A 22082-nucleotide genomic window follows, 5' to 3' on the forward strand; every position below is an offset into this window, starting at 1 on the left:
GGGATTTTTTCCTCCTTGCTATGAACTTAATTCCAACATATTTTCATTACCAAAAAAAACCCCAAGCCCAACAAAAAAGGACCAAGTTTGAAAACAGCCACACTAATTGCTCTATCTCCTGCACAATTGCTGTGGTTCCTGTCTCCTGTGGTACTGCAATCCCACCAGACTCTTGCAGTCCTCTAGCATGAAGAGCAAAGTCAAGATTGGATTTATCTGATACAAGAGGCACTTAGGGAAAATACACTTTCTAAAAGTCTCTGAAGATCCTCTGTGCATCATGAAGAACGACGCCTTTTTCCTGCTTTGCAGATTACCTACGTCCTTGCAAGCGCAACATTACAGCACATTTCTCTTGAATTAAATGGCCTGCGATTAAGTGCCAGGATTCAAATTGTCACCACTTCCCAAGTGGAGATGGAAATATTATTTATGCCCAAGGCACTGAGGCAAAAACTAACTACTCGGCACACAAAAAATACCGGCTTTTTCACATGCCACCTAATTACAGGAGACATCTGAAGAGCTAGGACTGCAGAGACACATCCCCAGCTGCACAGCTACCTCTGTCAGAAATCAGGTCAGGCTGTGGGCAGTTTTGTTCCAGGGGAATCAGGCAGGGAGACGCAGGAGGAGTGGGCATGCACGGTGCAGTTTGGAATTATCTGCAATGTAAAAGTGAATCGGCAGCAAAGTCACAGGAAAGGGGGAGGGAGATCAGAGAGAAACGGAATCTGCTGTCAGAGTCATGTTTCAGGCCTGAGGACTAAAAGATCAAGGGGTAAATAAACAAAGAAAGGGAGGGAATCCTATTCAGTTAAATGAGCCATGGACACCAGAGGGTTAACAGGGATCCTTCCCTTCCCTTATAAAGGGACTTAGGTATAACTTCTAGCTGAGTCAGCTATGGCATATGCAAAGCAAACAGAAAAGCATTGCCTAGGAAAGGAGGAAAATAGAAATATCTTCCAATTAGCACTCCAGAGAGGAGGGCTCTGTCATTCCTGCACCCCAAGAGAGCAGAGGAGGGAACAGGTAACTCACCTCTTCCACAGTCCATTTGGCCACGTGTTTGGCCGTGAGGCCCGAGACCTCTGGCAAGAGCTTGCAGTGCTGCTCCCAGCAGAGATGCAGGCGGTGGGTCGGGTTAGAGGCCAGGGAAGGCATGAAGATGGACTGGTGAAGGGCCTGCTGCAGATCCAAATCAGGGTCTGGAAAAGGAAACGAGACAAGTCAGAGCGACGCTTCAAGGGAGAGCAATTAAAACAAAGCAGGAGGAAGGGTCACACTCTGGAGGGAAAAGCAAGGCAGGGTGAGCAGACGGCCAGGCACGGCTACTGTATGTCACGCTGAGCTTTCAGGGCGTTCTTCCCACCCTCCCAACAAGGAGAAAGAAAAAAAACCAGATAAGATAAGATTGCCGGGCTGGAGGCTTTATCGTTAGCTTCTTCCCTGGAAAATGATGTCATGCTGCTAACAGGGAAGATGCTTGCAGCGTTTTATTGACAAGGTGGAGGAGTTCTGGTAACAGCATCTTCGGCTGGAAACTAATGGCATTGTTCCAGCTCACAGCTGTAGCCAGCCTGCGAAGAGCGCTACGCGTGCCAGCTGATGGCCTGGGCTTGCCACCTCCCCAGGAGACTCCCAGGCCAGGAGTGCTGCACGTTACCTCCAGACATCAACTCCCTCCTCATGTGTCAAGTGACGGAAGCTTTGAAAACCAAGGCAAAAAAAGGAAAAGATCACCCCTCCCTAATGAGATCACTCGAGTAGTGCAGAGTCATGGTCCTACAGGGACTTGCCTGGTTATACAACAGGAAGTGAAGCAGAGGATGGAAACAAGATGTGAAATATCCCTCTGGTTGACAGCGGTGAACGTGTGCTGTCCCCTCGCCCCCCGCCCTGCCAGGCTGCGTGTGGGGCGCGCAGGCTGCCCGGCGCCATCCCGTGGCAATCGTACAAAATTCCCGGTTTGCTCCTGCCCTCCTAAAGGCTCGGCGTGCCCAGCGCCAACACGGCTGCCGCTCGCCTCGGCTGGGTTTGCTCAGCGCTAGCACTGACGGTTGTTAGTAGGATGGTGTGTGTAAGGATCTGGGGGTGCGCCAGTCGCTACATGTAAAGCACAAAGGAAAACAGTATTATAAAGGAAGAGCAAATTTCCATGATTTGCCTGCTCCTCACCAGCCGAAGTGAAAGCAGCACTGGAGGCAGAGCCTGATCTATCGAAAGGTCACTCTCCTGTCCCCAGCTGTGTCACCCTACCCCGTCTCCACCTCCTAAAGGATGTGCGACAGCATCAAACACGGGTCTCTATTTCTAATAATGAGACTGAAGAGGGAGGATTTAAAAAAATAAAGCCTGAGTAAGAACTGCTCAGTTCAGGAGCTGATGCTCCTGGGAGGGCTGTCACCTCCTCCTCACCGGCCTCCCCCACCTCCGCGGGGGCGGCAGCTGGCCTTGCCCCCACCTCCCTGCTGCAGGAGGTCCTATTTATGCCCAAGGGTTTACGTACTGCCACGTCCCTGCAGGGTGAGCACCGCCTCTATCACAGGCTGTCTCCTTTTCTTCACTAAGCCCAAATCCTTGGGGGTAAGCACCAAACCACAATCTAAAGAAATTATTTTCCCTTTGAGAAGGAAGCAGTGTTCTAATAGTTTAAGTATGGATGGGATGAAAGCTCTGGGTAATCAAGAAATTGCAGGTCGGTGGATTATTGCAGAATTTCCCTCTGCTGATTTCCATCATTCTGCTTAAGGTGAATGCAAAGGGAGAACAGACAGCTTTCCCTGCCAGCTGCAACTGCAGCTCATAGCTGGCAGAGTTCTCCAGCTCTGACTGCAGAAGTCAGCACTAGGTAAAAATGAGTATTTAAAAAAAAAAAAAGCTAGGTACCTGTCTCAGTTTGTGCCTGCTTAGCTATTTTTGATTGGAGACTTATTACCATGTTAAATCCTCCTAAAAGCCTGGTCAGCTTGGTTCTCTGAAATAGCTTTTTATAGTAAATCTGAAAGTTAAGCATATGGTTTGCTAAAGTGGTATCAGAAAGCTTCTCTTAAAACTTAACCAATCGCGTACCAGAAAAAAACAAAAAGACATTGTTTTTCCATTTAGTTGTTAATTTTTCTTGTCACCCTTAGGAGAACCTTAAAAAAGTCACCACCCAAAATGATTCTAATTATGTTTCTGAATACCCAGTGGGGTCTAAAGAAAGAAGTCGATGGAAATTCAACTGCCTGCCAGGTTTTGACCAAGTCTCTGTTGTCACCTCTGCTGGCTCTGTCAGCAGAATGGTCAGACTGCCTGGGGAACAAAACCCCTTGCCACTTCAGAAGAGTTTGCAGTGGTACAAGAGATGGTGCAAGCTTGTCTTCTCAGGTAATAAATATGAGGCTTCACTCTACAAAGTATTAAACATTTCACCTCTAAGTAATTTTACCCTTCCTCCTCATTTTAAAGGAAGAAAGACCACCATTACCATCACCTCCAGCACGTGCTTTCTCTTGACTGTGGAATCAAAGACAAAAATGCTGTAAAGTTTAAAACGCTCCTTGTGACTGTGGTATATTGCGCATATATGCAAACACACAGAAAAAGAAAACTGAACCAACCTTTTCCATTGCTTTCCTGTTTCACCAGCTGGAACTTTATATAGGCATGCGAGCACCCAAGCCTGAAAGCATGAATTACAAAACATTGCAAAAGATACACAAATTGATATAATTTCTTCTCTATACAGAGGTTAATGGGACTTTTAGGAACCAAAACCTTTTCCCTCTTAAAATAAGCAATAGTGCTGCTCTGTCCCTGACCCCTCTCTCTCAGCTAAGGACTGTGCTATGAAATTCATGGCTAGAACTCAGATGTGAGTTTACTGCAGGAAAGAGAGGGCCCAAAATAATGGGCAGAAGGAAGAGATTTACCATGTCATTCTAAAACCCTGTGCTGCAAATCTCTGATCAAATTGGGCTGTTCTAAGTTATGATTTACGTCTGTATTTCAGATAGAACAGCAGCATCAAGAAACACAACTGTTAATGCATGAGAAGACACCACAAAGATCTTATTTACTTTTTCGGTTTGGCTTTGACGTCTGCAGAGGAATCCTCTTCTACCCAGTCTCTCTCTCGATTGTTTTCAGACCGTTCCGACAGACTGCGAACACTGCTTTGACATGACTTTTCACTGTCTTGTGCAGATTTTCTGGAAAGACAGATAAATGATAGTAGCTAAACTGACATCCTCCGTTCCCTTTTCCCGCAGGACAGCAAAGCTGGTTGCTCCTTGCAAGTGAGAGCAACAACTACCACCTAGTGGCAGAAGCTTTCCTCTCCCCTACCCTCATCACTGGCAGAGTACAAAGTGCTTTTTTACTCTTCAGCGTGGATTGAGAGATTATGTGAAATAAATCAGCCAGCCCCTGTGGACCGAGGCTCTGATCCCAGTAGCTACAAGAAAACCAATGAAGCATGTGTTATGGTGAAATCGTAAGAGATTTGAGATTTTTGAATCCTTATACCTCTGGATAACATTTAAGAGTCTCCAGGGCTGAGTTTGATGCATAAACTGAGCTACACAGTTGCGCAAGGAAGGACAAGCAGTAGGGTGTTATCAGATCTGCATACTGAACTCAGACCTCCCACTATCAGGAAATGAAAGAAGAACAGAAATATATTACAATTCTAGAATGCCGTACATTCTGGGAGAACCCCAAAGCTCCTGAGAGAGCTTTATGCTAACAGCGCCAGTGAAATGCGATGAATTCTGGTGCTGAGGTTAGCAAATGGAGACATTTCTGGGATGGGAGGAGGCAAACCTTGGCCACATATGCCGGGGGGGAGAGAAGTATTCCTTTTTTCTGGCCAAATATATCTTGAAAATGTTGTAAATCTAAGAAAAACAGATAAACTTTAAAATGTATATAACCCTTCCTATACAGCAAAGACTGAAAGCATTGCTGGAGTTTGCTCTAGTGAGTCTGGATTCGTACAGACTAAAGGTGACAATAATAAAAGCCTTTGTGTCCAGGTCTGTCCCAGAACACATTTTAACAGCCTCCGGCAGTCCAAGAGCTGATACACAGTTTGCTTCAATGGTACTGAATTCCAAGATTTTCATGTAAGAAAATAAAATATCTGAAGGAGCTCAACTTGTTTGCCAAGTGATACACATATAGTCATTACGCCTACGAGCGTAATGCAGCTGACTCTGGGGTGGATTGGAGTTCCAGTTTAACAGTGCAAAATAACCTTGCTTGACAGTTTTAGGACAGGAAATGAAGGAAAAGAATATATTTTAAATTGAAACAGCAAGGAAAAATTTATGGAGACAGAATGCAATTTCCTTTGTTGGAATGTGACCAGAGCAGCAGGATTAAGGAATCAAGAAACCTATTAAGGCATATCAGGGTATAAAAGTGCACCGCTCTGTGTTAAGAGTGTCTGGGGCATGGGTCAATATTACAGACAGAAGAACTCAATGCTCTGCTGCTTCTCTGCCAATTCCTCTGGTTTTCAGCCTTGTAAAATGATTTTGCTCCCTAGTACCTGCCAAAGAAAAGGGTTCAGCTCACCTGGATTGTGGAGAGTCCTCCTGAGAAGACTCTCCTGCTCCCAGCAGAAATGGGGCAGGAGTCTCCAGCACCTTGGCTTTCTGCATGCTGTTGCTAGGGGAAGGTTTCTCCCCACTCAGGCGGTCCTGTAACAAGTTTTCTCTGTTGAGGTTCACATCAGAATATGGGCAGCCAACTAACCTGCGTTACAGGAAAAAAAAAAAAAAAAAGAGATGATGATGCATGTTTTTAAGCTATACGGTCTTACCAGCCTCAGGCAGACGTACCCATCAACAAACCCAGAAAACGTGAGGCCAAGAACACTCAGGGAGATGTTATTACCCAGCTTCAGGTGCTGGAAAGCAGGGGTCTGCACAGCAGGATTAGAAACCAAAGTTATGTTTTCAAAGAGTCACCTCAGAAAACAAGAAGAGCTCTTCCTCTGTAACCTGCTCGTTTGAACAATATTTCATGAAATGAGAGTCCTGTGACTTTTGCTCTGAAAAATTCAAAGCCCTTTACCACATTATATACTACTAGATCTTCAGACCTCCCACCTCAGATCGTTTTCTTGCTCTTTAAAATAGCTTAATCGAGAAAAACCTTCCTCTTCCAAGAGCACATAAGAAATCAAAAGGCAGAGCACAGAACATGAGCACTCCTCACTCTTATACTTTAATGATCTACCCACGCTTTCTCCCTCTTTAACTGTCACCTTGCATGCTGTTCTTGGGTATATTATTTTACAAAAATATTTCCTTCAGTAATGCTGGAATGTAGAAATTGGAGTGAATCTATGTTGGATTGCATTGCAGTTGTAATGATTATACTGGTATAAACAGAATTTATGATGAAACAGCACATTTAGACACAAGAGGGAGCTGCAATTGCAGTTATAACTATCTCCGGAGTAAACACCCTGCGATAATTTCAGTGCAGTGCAGGTGCTTGTTGCTGCATTATTATTACAGACAGCAGTCAGACTTTCGCAGGCAGACCCCTTACAAAAGATCTCATATACATACGTATAATGTGTCCCGTATCGTGGTCCCCTGACATGACCGATACCGTGGCAGCCTGGAGTAGGACACGCTTGTCCCACTGGTCCCACTCGATCAATAGCACCTGGTAATAACAAAAGTTAAGCAGATTTGTAAAATGCTCCCTGCATCTGAAGAGCAGACTGTACTTGGGAAAATTATTCAACATAACAAGATGTCATCTACTTTACCTAGAGGGACTTGCAAAGCATGTCCAGTTTTTGCACACCAGCCTACTGGGTGAACATCAGGGCTGTCTGCATCGACCCAGAAATCGTAATTATGGTCCCAACCATCAAAATGTATCTAAAAGAAGCACACAGTCTCAGTGAGAGATACAGTTAAGGACATGACTCAGCTTTTATTTTAACTTCCCCCTTTGTTTCACCTTGCTCGGCCCGGGGCTGATTCATTCAGTCTTTCAGTCAAGCACAATCCTACTTTGTGCTCAGAGTAACTATGTGTTTTCCAAAACCCCTGCACCTACGTTTTACAGGACAACCAGATTCTGGTGACACAGCCAAATCACAGGGTCTGCAAGAAAGCAGGGATCATGGGGTGCTCCAGCACACTCTATACTCAAAGATTAAATCTATGCAAACGCAATGCTTATTTAATTGTTTTGTTTTCTGAAGATCCCAAAGCACCATAAAAGCCAACAAGTTCGGAGAGTTTTGCAGTGAACAAGGTAGAATTTTCCGCTGGACGAAGGGACTAGTAATAGCTCAGATCCAGGTCAGGATTGCTGCAGTTTAAAGGCTACTGGGTTGTCTGCATGGCAAAGTTTCAAACAAATGTATGAACTGAGTAACATGCTACTATATATTGGCAAAACTTGACTTTTGCTTGCAATCACAGTGATGAGACTGAGAATCAAATGGCTAAAGGGGAGCAAACTCCACTCCTGCCCACGTAACCATCCTTTGGGAAGGAGACCTGTGGCCAAGAAGCCTCCATCAGCACAGCCTCCACTTTACCTGGCTCATACTTAATTCCTCAGAAGCCAAAGCACAACAGATTTTTCTGGCAATAAATTTATGTGAAAAGAATTAGTTAAAATCCATTTATGTAACAAATTCATACTGGAGAATGACGCTGTACCAGGGTTTAACCTGCTTTGGGTTCTCCTTTAAGCATGCTAGGAAACAAAAATTGTCAGGTAGCTTCCCACTAGCAGAACATTAACGCTGCCTTCACTTGCACAGATCACATAGAAACCGCTAAGAGATGGAAAATCATGCTGTCAAATGTTATTTCAAAATAGTTACATTAAAACAGTAACTAACAATACCAGGCAATTCCATCAGATTTCAACAGGACTAAACAGCAGCAATCATTTCCAGTTGGGCAGGCCTATAGGCTAGATTATCTGCAAGGCTCCTCATACCAAAAGGGTTTTTTTCTCACTGCCAATCGCTATAGTCCTCAGCACAAGGGCTCTGCACTTTAAAGCAAGGTCATACCTTAATGCGATGGTCATCTTTGTCAACTATTGTTGCTGCTCTTATCAAGATGGGATTTCTTCTGTCCACAGCCTCTAACTTCATATTAACTTGGAATCCGTGAGCAGGACGCTGCAAGAGAGGATTGTAAGCAGAATGCTAAAAAGTCTGGATGCTCAGAGCTAGTCACCTGCTCTGAACAAAATGCACTGAAGTTTCTATCTACCTTTCAAATGCCTTTGCAGCTTTGGCCCCTCATCTCACACAGCAGACTGATTCAGAGATTAAAATCAGCTTCCTAGAGGACTAAAGCTGACTGTTTGTCAGCAGCCCAAAACTACCCGAGGGGAAGCCTGAGCTTCCTCAGCACAGAGGAGCATTTCACAGCCAGGGCAAGAGGCACTTCCCTACCAGAAAACAAGGCCAGACACTGCCGCAAGCTCCACCAACACACAGACTCCGCAGTCTGACAGCAAAGCTCCCAAACACAGCAGAGAGATGATCTCACATGTGACAAGGACAGCAGCCAGCTCTGACTGGCTTCAGACCGCTGCCTCACACCTGGACACCTGAAGCACACCACTGCGTGACATCTCTCTTCACTACACGAGGTGACATCCTTCTTGGCATCTGGATATGACAGAGTTACCTTCACCAGGCAGGTTATCATCTACTTCTTATGACAACAACTGCATCTGCTTGTTGACAACTGTCGAGAACTGCGGTGCCAGGACCCGAGAGCAGCTCCAGCTGCCAGTCTCCCACCTGCAGTTGCTGACTTACCCTTTTCTCTCAAACCTCAGTAGTCAAACTACTTTGTAAAAACTCCAGAATGTCCTTTGACCTGATGCTTGCCCTTTGCAGCACCACAGATGTAAACCTCTAAGGAACAGACAGCGTTTACCAATTTTTCCATTTATCTTTAAATGACTGACTGCAAATTCCTCCTCTGACCTCCTCAGCTGGGGGTTATGGAACGCTGGACTCATTCAAAACACGTCCTTCTTCACTTCTGCACACAAAGGTCAGGATTTTAGCAAGAGATGATAAATCGTGTCTTTGAACAAGATCAGGTTAATGAAAAGACGATTATTATCACTCTTCCCTCACAATCTTCCTTACCCTTTCTATTGCCAGTAGCTGGGGGTGGGGAAGGAGGTCCACTTCTGAGCTAAGGGGATTACAGACTCCAAACCTCAAGTTTTTTCCTTTAGTCTTTTCACCTGGACGCAGACATTTATCCACAGGCTTCCACCTGCATGACACAATCTAAACTGCTTTTACTTTTAAGAGCATCTTATTGAACCAGCCAACCTTGTCTGTCTTCCTTGAGGAAGGAGCCTGAGTGCTACAGAACAAAATCCTGCCCAGAAGATGAGCGGGGCTATTTGTTTAAGTCTTGCTGAAGGGTTGCTGCCTTTTTGGCAATAGCTTATGGACGTTTCTGAACTGACAGCCCAAGACAATGGGCTGAAATAATGATGCTGACAACCAAGCTGTCTCCTCCTGCGTTTCTGGGTGGAGGAGAAGGCAGAAATCCAGACACAAGATCTGCTATTTGTGCTGATGATCAGTGTCTCCAGACTACATAAGATACCTCTTGAAAACTGTTAAAAACTAACTCAGTGAGAAATGTCTGTTCTGGCTCTCAACCTATATTTTTATGTACTGATTTCCTGTAATTGCAAGCTGGAATAATAATAATAACAAAAACCAAAATCAACAACTGTGCCATGCATTTGCACTTCAGACCAACCAAGCCAGAAAAAATAACAAGGTTTAGTCTTGAAAGAGTTCTATTAACTGTTGATATATCAAGTGCCTTTTTTTTCCCGTCTCATTTTTGAAACATGGTCTTGGATGCTAATTTATATTCTGGAGTTTCACGAGAGTCAGAATTGGCCCTTCTACGATTGTCTCAAGGCCAGATACCTGAAGGAGCAAAACAATGGCTGTAGAGATATACATTAAACAGGAAGAGAGGCAGACAAGGCAGTTGCATTCCCCCTTGGGAGGACACTTCACTTTGGAAGAATCTGAAAAAGGGAGTACTCAGTACCAAAAAGGCTCCCTGTCCCGAGCAAAGCCCTGTTACCTTCGGGTGACATTTCTCAACACATTTTATGTTTGGAAAAATCTGCAGAAGGAACGCCGTAATGACAGATTACTGAGGATTTCAGACTGGGAGTTTTAAGTAGGTCGTACTTCACTGTTTCTTTCTGTTTCATGAAGAGTTTTATTATCTTTCCAAAACATTTGTCTCTACAAAACTACTTCTATTGTTCCTCCATTGTGTAGAAGACCAATTGCTGCATTCTTTCGCTCTTGTATTCTGAAGGTTCCTGTTTTCCAGCACTGTTGGGATTTTATGAGCATGGCTCAGAAAAAGGCTGAGCCTACCCTGGGGGAAACAAATGCGTCCCACTGACAAGCCTCACGCATTATCCTGCACGCTGGCTCCAAGGTGCTTCACATGCTGCGCTGCATGATCAAAGACACTGTCACCCCAACTCTGGAAAACCTTAATCCAAGGGATGTTTTGGATTTCAACTGTGCTGCAGATAACTCCAGCTGTGGCCTTACAGTTCTCTAAAGAGGCAAAACCAGCCTCTTCCTATTCCCCAACACCCACCTTGCAACCTACAACAACTTCAAATGGACACCTGCTGAAATCTAGCAATTATCAAATTTGTCTGGCTGGATTTTTACCTCCCTTATCTGAGGCCTCCCTGATTGCTTTTCCTCCTCAGTCCCAAAGAGCTTACCAACAAAATATACTGGAGGGCAGCAGGTATTAACCTGCAACACTAACTTCATCAAAAGGAATCAAGACAAGTGTCACGACGGCACAGAAAAGTTTTTAAACATATCGCAAAATTTAGCAAGGTGAAAGTAGTGCAGAAGAAGCTGCCAAGAAAAAAAACAAACAACTTTAAAGTATGGGGTTTTAAAAATAAAGTTATTTTAAAGGTGTTTGCTTTGCTTCTGCTCACAGTGAGCTTCCAGATAAATGCACTGAACTCCAATGTAGGACAAAAGCTCATGCTCCCAAGGTTGAGAGAACCATCTTCAGATTTAGTCTGCTGGATGATCTTACTCCATCTAGGAGTTTGGCAGAGATGCTCTGTCATCTGTTACTATGCTTATTTCTGTGGAGGGCACAGCTGGCTCCTCCCTAGAAGATGATCTATATTAGAACATGTAAGTCCTTGATAGGAACTTCTCATTCTACCTTAATTCCAGCCTCACCAACCAGGGGAAGAAGAATTTGCACAACTGCAAGGTGAAAATATTTTAGAGAAGTTTTTAAAACTTTATGCGGAGTTCACGATGGAGGAACTGCACACTTCTCATTCCCCCTCAGAGACATACGCATGCACCACCTCTTCCTCCCTTTGCCACCAAACGCTGACAGTTGCTGGCCAGTGATATCCTCTTCTGACCCCCATGAAGGGAGAGTCTGGAAAGTCTGTTCACCAGCGTCAGTCCTGCTCAGGTGTCAACTGGGAGATCCCCTTTGCCCACACAGCCAGACCTTGAGCAGACGACCAGCTCCTCCTCTTCTCCATGCCCTCTCTGAGGCAAGGCACTGCCCTTTACACATTCCTCTGAAAGCTCCTTTATCTGTGTGGCCTGAAGGCTCTTCCCTTACATCCACTAATGGAGCAAGTGAAGATGTTTAGTTAAAAATCCTTTCCAAGACAGCTTTGCATGCCATTTCAAAAAAAAAAAAAAAAAAATCATCTTGCAGTCTGCTGTGTGTTTCATTGTAGCAGCAGTGAGAGATGATCTTAAACTCGAAAGTCAAAAACCTAGTTCCACCTTCTTGGCGCAGACATGGTGAACTGCCACCAAATAAAGCATCTAGCAAGAAAGGCTAGGTAACAGTGGTATCCCCTACCCTCCTGATCTAGGACAAACAAAGAGGTTCACCAACCAGTTTGAATGCTCTTGCTGGGGCTGCCTGGGAATTAGTTTCTTCCAAGTATTTCTCCCATGAGAAGGCTTTGGAATCCTTGTATCCTGAAAAAAAGAGAATTAACATTCAAGTACCAAAAAACCCACATTTATTGTTAAAAACAACAGAAAACCAGCTACGTAACACATGGCTATGATGCTAATTTAGAGCTGCAAAGCAGTCTGTTTATTCATACACAGCACTTACAGCACACACAGCAGCACTGCAAGTTTCCGTAGCTTCTACACAGGGCTTTAACCCTGACCTGAAAAACCTGAAGAGTTCATTTCTGTACAGCTTAACCAGTGCTTTTTCTCTAGAGAAAGCTGTCAGTTAAAAGCTAGTCAGAGTATAGCATCACTAAATTAATTTCCTATTTTATTAACTATTCTGTGTGTGAGTGCCTGCAAGATTGTAGAAACTTCTTGTCTCCTGCTACCAGTTCACCCATAGCTGAGTAAAACCAGCAGCCTGGAGATAAAAGGCTCCATCGCCGATACCATAATCTCAGACCCCTACATGGGTGTGCTACTCCAACAACAATGGGATGTCTCTCCCTGGCAGCCACATTTAAGAAACTGCTCTATTTTTTCTCCCTTCCTATTTCAGTATTTTTTAGCCTCAGTATTGTTTCCTTTTGGCAGGAGGGTGCAATGGCTAAACACATAGGACAGCCTGCAAATTGCTGCATGTAAACCTCTCAGCAGAGAAATCGGAATTGACTGCATATTCTGCTGGGAGCACAGGTAATCATGATAGGAGTGGGGGAGCTGCATGCCACAGCCTTGTTGCACATTCCAGGAGCAGGAACAGGTTGCTGAAGAGTAAGCGTTTACAACCCCTTTTGCATCTGCAGCAAAGGCAGAGAGGCTGATTCCTCCAATGCGAGGGATCTTGTAGTGCCACCCACTCAACTTGGTACGCAGTAATTACAGAAATTCTTGCTCCAGGGCTGTCAATCTAGCAAGCAACAGACATTATTTTTAATTTTTTGTTATTTTTAAGGTGAATGAGCACTTCCAAGGCCTGAAAACAACATTGATTTTCCTGTAGGTTCTGTCCTTTTTCATTTGCCAACATTCTCTTCTTTCACTGAATTCCAGTGCAGCAAAAAGAGATGTGGCTTCAGTTACTCCTTTATTTCCAGAAATTCCATCTTATCATCTATGAAATCATGATTTCTCTTTCTTCCAGCTCACCTTAAAGGAATTGCTACAAATACTTCAAAGTTCTTTCCCTTCTGAAATCAAATTCAATTACAAATTACCAAACCCCGGTCCATTTTTGACAGAGCTATGAGAACAAAATAAAATGCAGTGGTAAAAGGTACGAACAATGATATTGTTCAGTCAGTAAAGAAAAAGAGTATTGAATGGAACCTGCAGCTTGCAAATACGTAACTATGTGGAAGATACAGCTTGCACATTTTTTGACTGAGGCATGAAATAAGTCTCCCTTTCAACATACCAGGTGGTGTTGTCAGTGGGGTTCCAGTTTCTTGGCAGTAGCCAACAGGACGAATATACGGGCTGCTCGCTTCACACCTGAATCAAGGAGGGAAAGTTGGCACTGGTCAATTTTAAAGCAAAAAGAAAAGCAGAATTTCAAATGCTGTCTGATCAGCTTTTGCTGGGTTAGCAGATGCTTTCAGTGGGTGTGATCAGGGCAAAAAAGACAAGCGTTACCTCGTTAAAATTTGTAATGCCAATTTTTCAAGGTGTTTAAGCTGCCCCAAAGGACAGGGAAACACAAAGAAGTGTGGTCTGGTGGAAGAAATGTCTGGTGCTGTAAAAAAAACAACAAAAAGCCCCCCAGACATGCACCATACCAACCACAGCTCAGCTTGGCCATAGATCATCCAAGCTAAAATGCAAAAGCAGCAAAGAAACAAAAAGCAAACCCCCGTCCCTAACTGAAACACCACTACTGTGGAAGAAGGAGAATTTACTTCTAAGGTCTTTGCTAAAAACTGCACGTTATCCACTAATTCTAGCTGAAACCTAGTGGTAGTTTGTCTGGTTCCCAATTTTACTGCATGTTTAGATTCACTCAGTCCCTGAAAGAGGCGATGGGCCAGTTTGAGACAGCCCCTTTTGTCACATCTGCTCCAAGGAAGGGACCAAAGGAGTCTTTCAGATCTAGGAAAAAACCTGTGTGTTTTCAGCCAAGTTCTACTTTGAAGCTTTGTTTGCTCATGTTTCCCATTAAAATTTTCAAATTCCAAATGAAACACAGCATGAAAACAAAGCTTCATGGGCTAAAATGGTAAAGGAATGAGATCTAAAGTCCTGCAGAAGGAAACACTGGTGTTACGAAGCTCTTCATGATGTATTTATGGCAAAGAAAGAAAAGACCAACCTGCCACCAAACAGGTGCCCATTCTGAGAAAAACAAACAGAAGGAGGTAGGGGAGACAACACAGAATACTGACTGAATCAGTGCTATTGTGATAAGTGTGTGCCTTGTGTGGCTTTCACAGACAAATTCAAAGGAAGTTGCTCCATTCATGTAGGTTGGAAAACATGGACAAAAAAGGGAAAGCGTTCCCTTGACTAATATTCTAATAATCCTGGCCCCAGCACGAGGGCAGGGGATCAAGAGTCTCAGATGCAGAACAACCATAGTGCAGGTCAGGCCTCAGAAGCCTAAATGTTGGCAATTGTTTTTATTTTCAAAAGGCCCTTGCCAAACTCCGCCAAAAGAAACGGAAAGGATTTTTACTGCTTCAGTACTGCTTGCTTCCAAATTTAAGTTTGCAGAGAGACATGTCAACACCCGCTACTAGTCCTGGAGGAGAGGATGTTACTAATTCCAGGTGGTGTCACTCACGGGGCTTACTCTTCCTTTAGCTCTGCCAGAGGAATGGATTACATGAACGTTCCCTGACCTGACCCAAGTCAGCCTTAAACCCACATCAGCATTTCCTTAAACGATTTTTACCTTGAATGCTTCACGGGCAGTTCAAGCTAACCCCACTGGTTTTGCACTGAGCCAAGTGACGAGCACTCAAACAGCAGGGGAAGCTACTGGTCAACAGGCACTTTGTGAAAACCCAAAGTTAATTATTCAGCTTCCTGAAAACTGACTTAAGATCTTTAATAACCGACTTAAGATCCCAACTTCAGTGATTACATTTAAAATATTAGATAATAACCTTAGTGGAAGAACAAAATAAATGACAGTCTACTTGCAGATATATATTAGAAATAGAATCTCTTTACCAGTAGTCATAACTCTCATCCCAGTTATCGAAATGAATGAGCAGACGGTTATCCACCATGTCCGTGATGGTTGCGACACACATCAGCGACGGATTCTTCTTGTCCACTGCCTCTAGTTTCATTCCCAGACGAAAACCAGAGGGTGTGACAGGCTGAGGAACAGGACATCAGGAGAGGGAAATCAGTCACGTTCTAGGTCTGGCCATTTAAATTACCCTTATAAACTCATTTGTTGCAGGTTGTAACCCTGAAATCCACAGACCAAACCGCACTGTAGTTACTAGCAAGAGCTCTTCAGACAAGATTTCCATGCGTTCTGGCAATGATTGTTACTATTTCTAAAAAAGAGCTGATGTAGCTCGAATAACAGAATCTCCAAGTACACAGCACCACCAGAGATTCAAAGGCTAAGATGCACACCACGCCTTGCAGAGATGAGTATTGGCTGAGGATAAGCATAAGCATTGCAGGTCCTGTCTTGTTAGCAGAAAAGTTAGAGTGTCTTCAAGGAAAAGAGGCGAGTCAGTCAGAAGCACAGCAGAGCTGCACGGTTAGGCCTTGATCCTACTGAAGTCAGTGCTCCGTCCATCTGCAGCGTCAAATCCGCCAGACTGTGGACTTTATGTCATCCGAGTGACACAAAATGGGAGTGTTATACAGGAACTGAGGCTAACAACCAAAAAGAAAGCAACAGCGGGTGAAGGATGAAGAATGCTCAAGATCCACAGCCTCATAATGAATCCCATGGCACACATGAGTATGCTGCTGGAAACCAGAAATTATTTTAGAAATTATTAAATTAGAGGAAAGTGACACAAATATCTTGACTGTAGGGACACCGCAAAACAGACTGCTGTAATATATTTAATAAATGGTAGAGTAAATCTTTTCCTCCAGTATTAAGAAGGAAGGGAAATACAAATTCTCCCTCTGGAAAGTCAGTGACTGAGGGAAGGAAGAGAAATTGTACTAGTTTCCCATCTTAAAAATAAATCACAGCAGGAAATAGCTTGCACCGGATTGTACCATGGTTGTACCTCTGACACAAGCATATTAAAAATGTGTAAATATTCTGGTCAAAACTCACTTAGCCGCAGACCTATTTGGAACATCTTGTATTCAGTATCACCACTTACAGTGCTGAGGGTCTTAAAAAGGCTTTTTGGAGCTGCTTGAGCTTTGCAATTCTTCAAATAGGAAGTCCAATTAAATTCTCCCTCCTTGAAACCTAAAGAGACAGATAAAAAGATTGTTTTACACAGCCCCGTTACATTCAGATTGGTTTTTCAGAAATGGAAATTACCTGAGAAGAATATGAACTTTGCATGCTAACTGCCCTTCTACAATCTTCAGGGGTTACGCATTTCAGCTAAAACATCTCTTTTTCAGTATAATGCCCAATCATTAATCTCAACCTTCAAATGTTTCTAGGAAATTGAGTGCAAGAAAGAAACAAGGTCTGAGCCCCAAAGCGACTCCTTGCTTTACACACTCATCCAATAAAGAGTTTCTAATTTGACTAACAACGTCAATCTTTGGGAGTACCAAAAGGAAGCTGTTTTGTTCTTTTGTGATTTACCGTATTAGTTACACCTCTTCCCTTTAAGCCACTCAGATCGAGCTCCACAATGAAATCATACTAAAAATGAAACACGCAGAGCCAGGACAACTAGTTCTTAGCAGAATTTATGGTTTCTTGTACACCATTCTATTTTTTTTTTCATACCTTTAGGAGGGAGCAGCTTATGACTTGTTTTTTCACACCAGCCGACAGGATGGATGTCTGAGGAATCGGCATTAACCCAGAAGTCATAGCACTCTGGATAACCATCAAAGTGCAATCGCATTCTGTACCCTTGCACCTATAGTGAGGGGAGCTCTGATTATCATAAAGGGTCATAAAGAAGTTAAAGAAAAACACTAATCAAACAATTCTTCCATATTTGGATTTATAGATAAAAGTAAATTTAAGATCTCGTTTATTTCTCAGAAGAGTTTTATTTTTCCTCATTTACATCTCCCAGCTTCCACATTCCTCCTTTGTCACTTCAAACAGGTGAAATGAAATTGGTCAGTGTAACTTCACTGGCCTCCTATTCCACGCTCACGCAGGCATCACTGTGCGGCAACACCTGGAGTACAAATGCAGCCCGAGAACTTCTATGTCTACACCAAATCAACACAGATTTCGCATCACTGAAGAAGCATAAAAGCATCTTGACTTGCTTATGTTTACTAAGTGCAAGGGCCTAACTGCGTTTTTCTTTTTCGTATTTGCTCGTTGCTTGCAATTAACAGGTCTACTATTCTGAGTTACAACTGCAAAAATCCAATAGCAGGATTTCAGGCACAGATCCTTGACCACACAACACTATTCCTTCAGTGTCATCTTGAACTCCTCCTAAACCTGAATTGAAGTACTATTATTCTTATGTTGCTACTTTTTATTGAAAAAACCCTAAACGTACATGGGACTTTTGGAACCAAAGACAGGAAGAGCAACTACCTCAGCCACTGTGAGAACACAAAATCGAGAGGGGTGTTCAGGGTCCAGCCCTTCCAATTTCATTCCAACTTTAAATCCATTTCGGCCTTGTGGGAATGACTGATTCTGTGAGAGGGGGGAAGAAGGAAACATTTAATTCCTGAAGACAAAATCTATTACAGAGCAGTCATCAGATGTACTTAAGGCTTCAAATTTTCAACTCGGAGAAGAAAATCCTCTGAAAGAAAATGATTGCTGCTTTAACAGACAGGTGCAAGTACGGACATCAATAATGGCACGATCACCATATTTCAGATTTACTTGTTATTCTAATTAATCTCTCAAAAACACTGAGCCACGAGCCTGTTGCAATTAGCTTTGAACAAATCTTTCAGCAGATGCAGAAATGAGCTCTATTCAAACACAAAAGAATCCCCTTCACAGCCCAGTGTAGGAGGGCTGGCAGAAACAAAGAGCCAGGAAAGCCAAAATCACTTTGCCTGTGTCAGCACGAGGTCAACAGTCCAGACTTTCCCAAAAGGTAACTCCTCATCTTCAAGTGGTAAAACGGACAAGGCATGTTTGATCTGGAGCCTGTTTACACAGCCATTCCAGAAAACATTTGTGGTTTTCATTTATTTGAAGACTTAATCCAAATTAAACATTTGAAGTATAGTAAAGGCTTGAAAGAAATATGAACTGGAATTGCAAATGGCTCGTTGCATCCATTGCAGTTGCCTGACTTTCCTTCTCATCTCACTCTGTAAGGTGCCAACTGCCCTTGGCTTTGAAGAGCTCCCTTGGAGCTGGATTTTTAATGTGGGCTGGTGCACTGAAGGGCAGAGGCAGCTTCACCAGGGCTGAATTCACCCTCTTCCACCTTCAGTGCATCAGACTATGAACGAACACATCGTCCACCCTCCCTCGGAACAGTCACTTCCCATTGAGACAAATCTACAACATTCAGAGCTACCTGACTTGCAGTTTTCTACAGAGGGAGGATGGAAGGGGTGTTGTACAACGACAGACGAAGCGCAGGACATACGAAAGACATTAAGCTGTCCCTCTCCAACATTACTTGGAGATTGCGTAACAGCCCATTTACCCAGAGCTACCCAAAGCAGATCGAAACAGTCATTGTTTATTTCTGAGTGAGATTCAACCAGCAATTTTTACACCCGGGTTTGGGATGAGACTCACAGGGCAGATGTTTGTTTCCACAGTGCTTCAGGGCTGGAAACAAACATGTTGGGGTTTTACTGCCTGCTTGCACCAAAACAACTCGTAAACGTAACTGCTGGCTTGAGGGTAGCCTCCAAACCTACCTACACCGAGTTAGTAATTCTGTGATGTTGCCTGAGAAAAACATAGCAAGAGAGTTGAAAAAGCTGCCAACCTCTCTGAACAGTTTTAGGGGAGCAGCTGGCATCCGTTCCTCTTCTAAGTAGGAAACCCAGTTCCATACCTTCTTCTTCCCAGGAACAACTAAGCAATCAAAAACAAAGAGAAAAATGAATGTCTCTCTCAGATGCCTCCTGCTCTGCCCTTTTTCTCCTCCCACGTACACACCAACGCTGTCTTGCTGTTGCACCCCAAAGGAGGCAGTGTAACCCAACTTTTGAGGAAAGGTATGAATTCCAGCAGTAGGAAAACAGTGCTCATTTCTCATTTTTAAAAAAAATAAATTAAAATCACAGGTTAAATGAGATGTAGCACCCGGATTGCTGGCAAGCTGCCCATGGAAAGCTGCCACCATGAAGTTTGGACAAGATATAATAGCTTAAAATTGTGGAAAATAATTACTTCTCAAGATATTTCACAGAGGAATAAGGGGTTAGATATAAACTAAAAGACAGCACAAAGAGGCATATAATTGCAGCTGAAATAAACCTAAAGCAAAACAAACAAAAAACCAAGTGAATTTTTGTTCAGTTCACAATATTTTGTGTATGTTTATACACATACATTTATAACCTGCTAATACCACGATGCATCTGCTAGAGAGGCAGCTACCAGTACACAGACAATGAAAACAACTTGGGCAGACGCTTGGATTCATTCTAGCAGGACCGTGGTCAGACACACAGAAAATTACATTTTAAATGCATATTAAAAATCTCCCCCCAGTTTACATATGCTAATGCCTTTAAGGTATATCATAATTTAACCCAAAGTCTATAATCAATCACATATTGTTTACAACTTATTTTCTATTTAGCATTTGTAGTCTGTGGCTACAAAGCTCTCCAAAGTCAATGGAAAAAATATTCTCACTGGCTTCATGAGCTTTGGATCAGGCTGTCTCCTTCTAGATCCTCTATGCTGTGCCCATCATGCCGGCAAATCTAGTAAATTCTTGCTAATACATTTCAGAAGACTGACTCTGGTAAGAGGGTTATGTACCTAATAAACTATTCTGAATGTGAAATGAGCTCTACTGTCCTTTCCTCTTCTGTTTACTATTATTCATTTTATAGTAGCTAGTAAAAAAATCTATAAACATTAAAGAAAAGAGACTATGAGCTTAGCTCACCTTGTTTTATTGGTTTAGTGTTTCTGCGGCTTTTCATATTATTTGATTTATTCTTCTCCTAGACACAGATACGTTAAAAAAAAGTTTAGCAATATTGTTTTTTCCTCCCTCTTTGATCATCTCACAATGCAGGTACAATAAGGATGTAACATGTAACTAACAGGACTAGCATTATTTTCTTCTGAATAACCTTGCAAGAACATTAGAAGGCTATGTTTCATATATAACTTTGATCCTGCAGCATCCCAAAGTGCTTTACAAATTATTTAATATATGCTACTAAAGGTCATTTAAATATGGCTACTGAAGAGCAACATGGGCCCAAAATCTCCATCACAATACACAGGATTTGCTTTCTGCAGTGCAGCATTTACTGCTCACGTAAGCAACCTTACTGTAATGCTCCACTTTCCTTTTCCTTTCAGAGATTCTTATGTCCATCTATACCAGGGAATGGGTGCAGAAAAAAAATAACTTATGAAGCCCTGAAGGAAGCAGAAGCTTCAAGTAACTACTGCCACAGATGAACACCCCAGAAAACGTGCTGTCCCTGCATCACACTTGGAGCCAGACTGCCATCCGCATTTCTTCCACGTGGTTTTCAAACTCACGTTAATTCATCCAGGGTTGTCATTTCTCAAAGCAAACCAAAAAGGGGCAAAATCCAAAACGCAAAGCTGCTGGCCAAACACGCCCCAGCAGAGAGGGGGGCAGTTCCAAACCAGAAGGCGAAAGAGACAGAATGCAAGTACTTCTGAAAACATACGTACTTAAAAACATCTGATAGACATCACAGAGAAAAGCTGAGCAACAAGATGAGTTAAACTGTTCCTGACATGAGAAGTTTCAGCTTGCATTACAGCCTACCCCAGTGCCTCTGCATTACAAAAGCACGTGAATATAAATAAAATGGTTGAGACCTGAGACACTATGCACTCGGTAGCAGAGTTCAGGCTGGCATAAAGAAGGGCTCCTAAAGGGAGTAGGATGCTTAATGCAAGCTAAGAAAAGATCAGGTCAGGACTGAGGCACTTCTATTCACCAGCCATTAGATGCAGGCTGCTAGCACTGTAGTGGGTGTACACGCAAGCACCTAACAAAAAGCAATCAGACTCTGCGGTTTGACACTAATCTTCAATATCACATAATAGTACTTGACTGTAGTTTGATAAAATACTTTTAGAGGCATGTGTTTTTATTACTGCAAAATACACTTGGTGCACAGGGCTATAACTACATCTATGAAGATACAGTCTGAGATCTTGACTTTGCCTTCACACAAGCTGTTCACCCTTATGACTCCTCAGACTTCAGAATAGATATTCTTGCTACTGGTGTAAATCAGGATCAGCCCCAGACCATTCTCACGGGTACAAAACACCCTCCCTCAGCTCAGTTTGCATTGCACAGTGAAACCTGAGACACAGAACAGTCCCTGCTCTTCACAGATCTCTTTAAAGACAAGACATGCAGCCTCATTTACCTCATCCTCATCTGCATTTTCCTCGTCATCCTCAGACTCCAGAAGCAGCCTTCTCTTCCTTCTGAGACGTTTGACAGGTCTGTCAGCCTCGTTCACCTGACAGCCACTGCTGGTATTAAGATTTCTACTATTTCCCCTGTTTCTGCAATCATCTGGAATGTCTCTGGTATCACTAAACATCCAAAATGGAAAACAAAATCAAATTAAAAGTGCAACAATACTCCTACAGTATTCCCGGTGTCTCTGTACCTCTTTGGAAGAATGAGGATGCCTGGGCTGAGAACCTGAAGAAGTGAATCATGCCTGCAGGATTTGCCAGATATGTATCTTTTAAAAGCTCCCCGAAGTACCGGCACAGCTCTCACTGCCAAGG

General features: G+C 43.1%; 1 protein-coding gene across 3 annotated transcripts in view; it reads right to left on the reverse strand.

Moving 5' to 3' along the window:
• LOC104051070 (lethal(3)malignant brain tumor-like protein 4) overlaps window positions 1-22082 on the reverse strand; it is a 51777-nt gene that overhangs the window by 10908 nt on the left and 18787 nt on the right. For all 3 annotated transcript variants that reach the window (XM_064471124.1, XM_064471125.1, XM_064471126.1), the window contains 16 exons: window positions 21710-21881; window positions 20227-20284; window positions 19090-19178; window positions 17715-17819; window positions 16935-17070; window positions 16345-16436; window positions 15209-15360; window positions 13455-13531; window positions 11967-12052; window positions 8051-8161; window positions 6779-6893; window positions 6573-6672; window positions 5569-5748; window positions 4068-4199; window positions 3609-3670; window positions 1045-1211 (listed from right to left, as the gene is read on the reverse strand). In XM_064471124.1, coding sequence (XP_064327194.1) covers window positions 1045-1211; window positions 3609-3670; window positions 4068-4199; window positions 5569-5748; window positions 6573-6672; window positions 6779-6893; window positions 8051-8161; window positions 11967-12052; window positions 13455-13531; window positions 15209-15360; window positions 16345-16436; window positions 16935-17070; window positions 17715-17819; window positions 19090-19178; window positions 20227-20284; window positions 21710-21881 — 1834 coding nt within the window. The remainder of the gene's footprint in view (window positions 1-1044; window positions 1212-3608; window positions 3671-4067; window positions 4200-5568; window positions 5749-6572; window positions 6673-6778; window positions 6894-8050; window positions 8162-11966; window positions 12053-13454; window positions 13532-15208; window positions 15361-16344; window positions 16437-16934; window positions 17071-17714; window positions 17820-19089; window positions 19179-20226; window positions 20285-21709; window positions 21882-22082) is intronic.

The sequence above is a fragment of the Phalacrocorax carbo genome, chromosome 22, assembly GCF_963921805.1.
Source record: "Phalacrocorax carbo chromosome 22, bPhaCar2.1, whole genome shotgun sequence".
Taxonomy (NCBI): domain Eukaryota; kingdom Metazoa; phylum Chordata; class Aves; order Suliformes; family Phalacrocoracidae; genus Phalacrocorax; species Phalacrocorax carbo.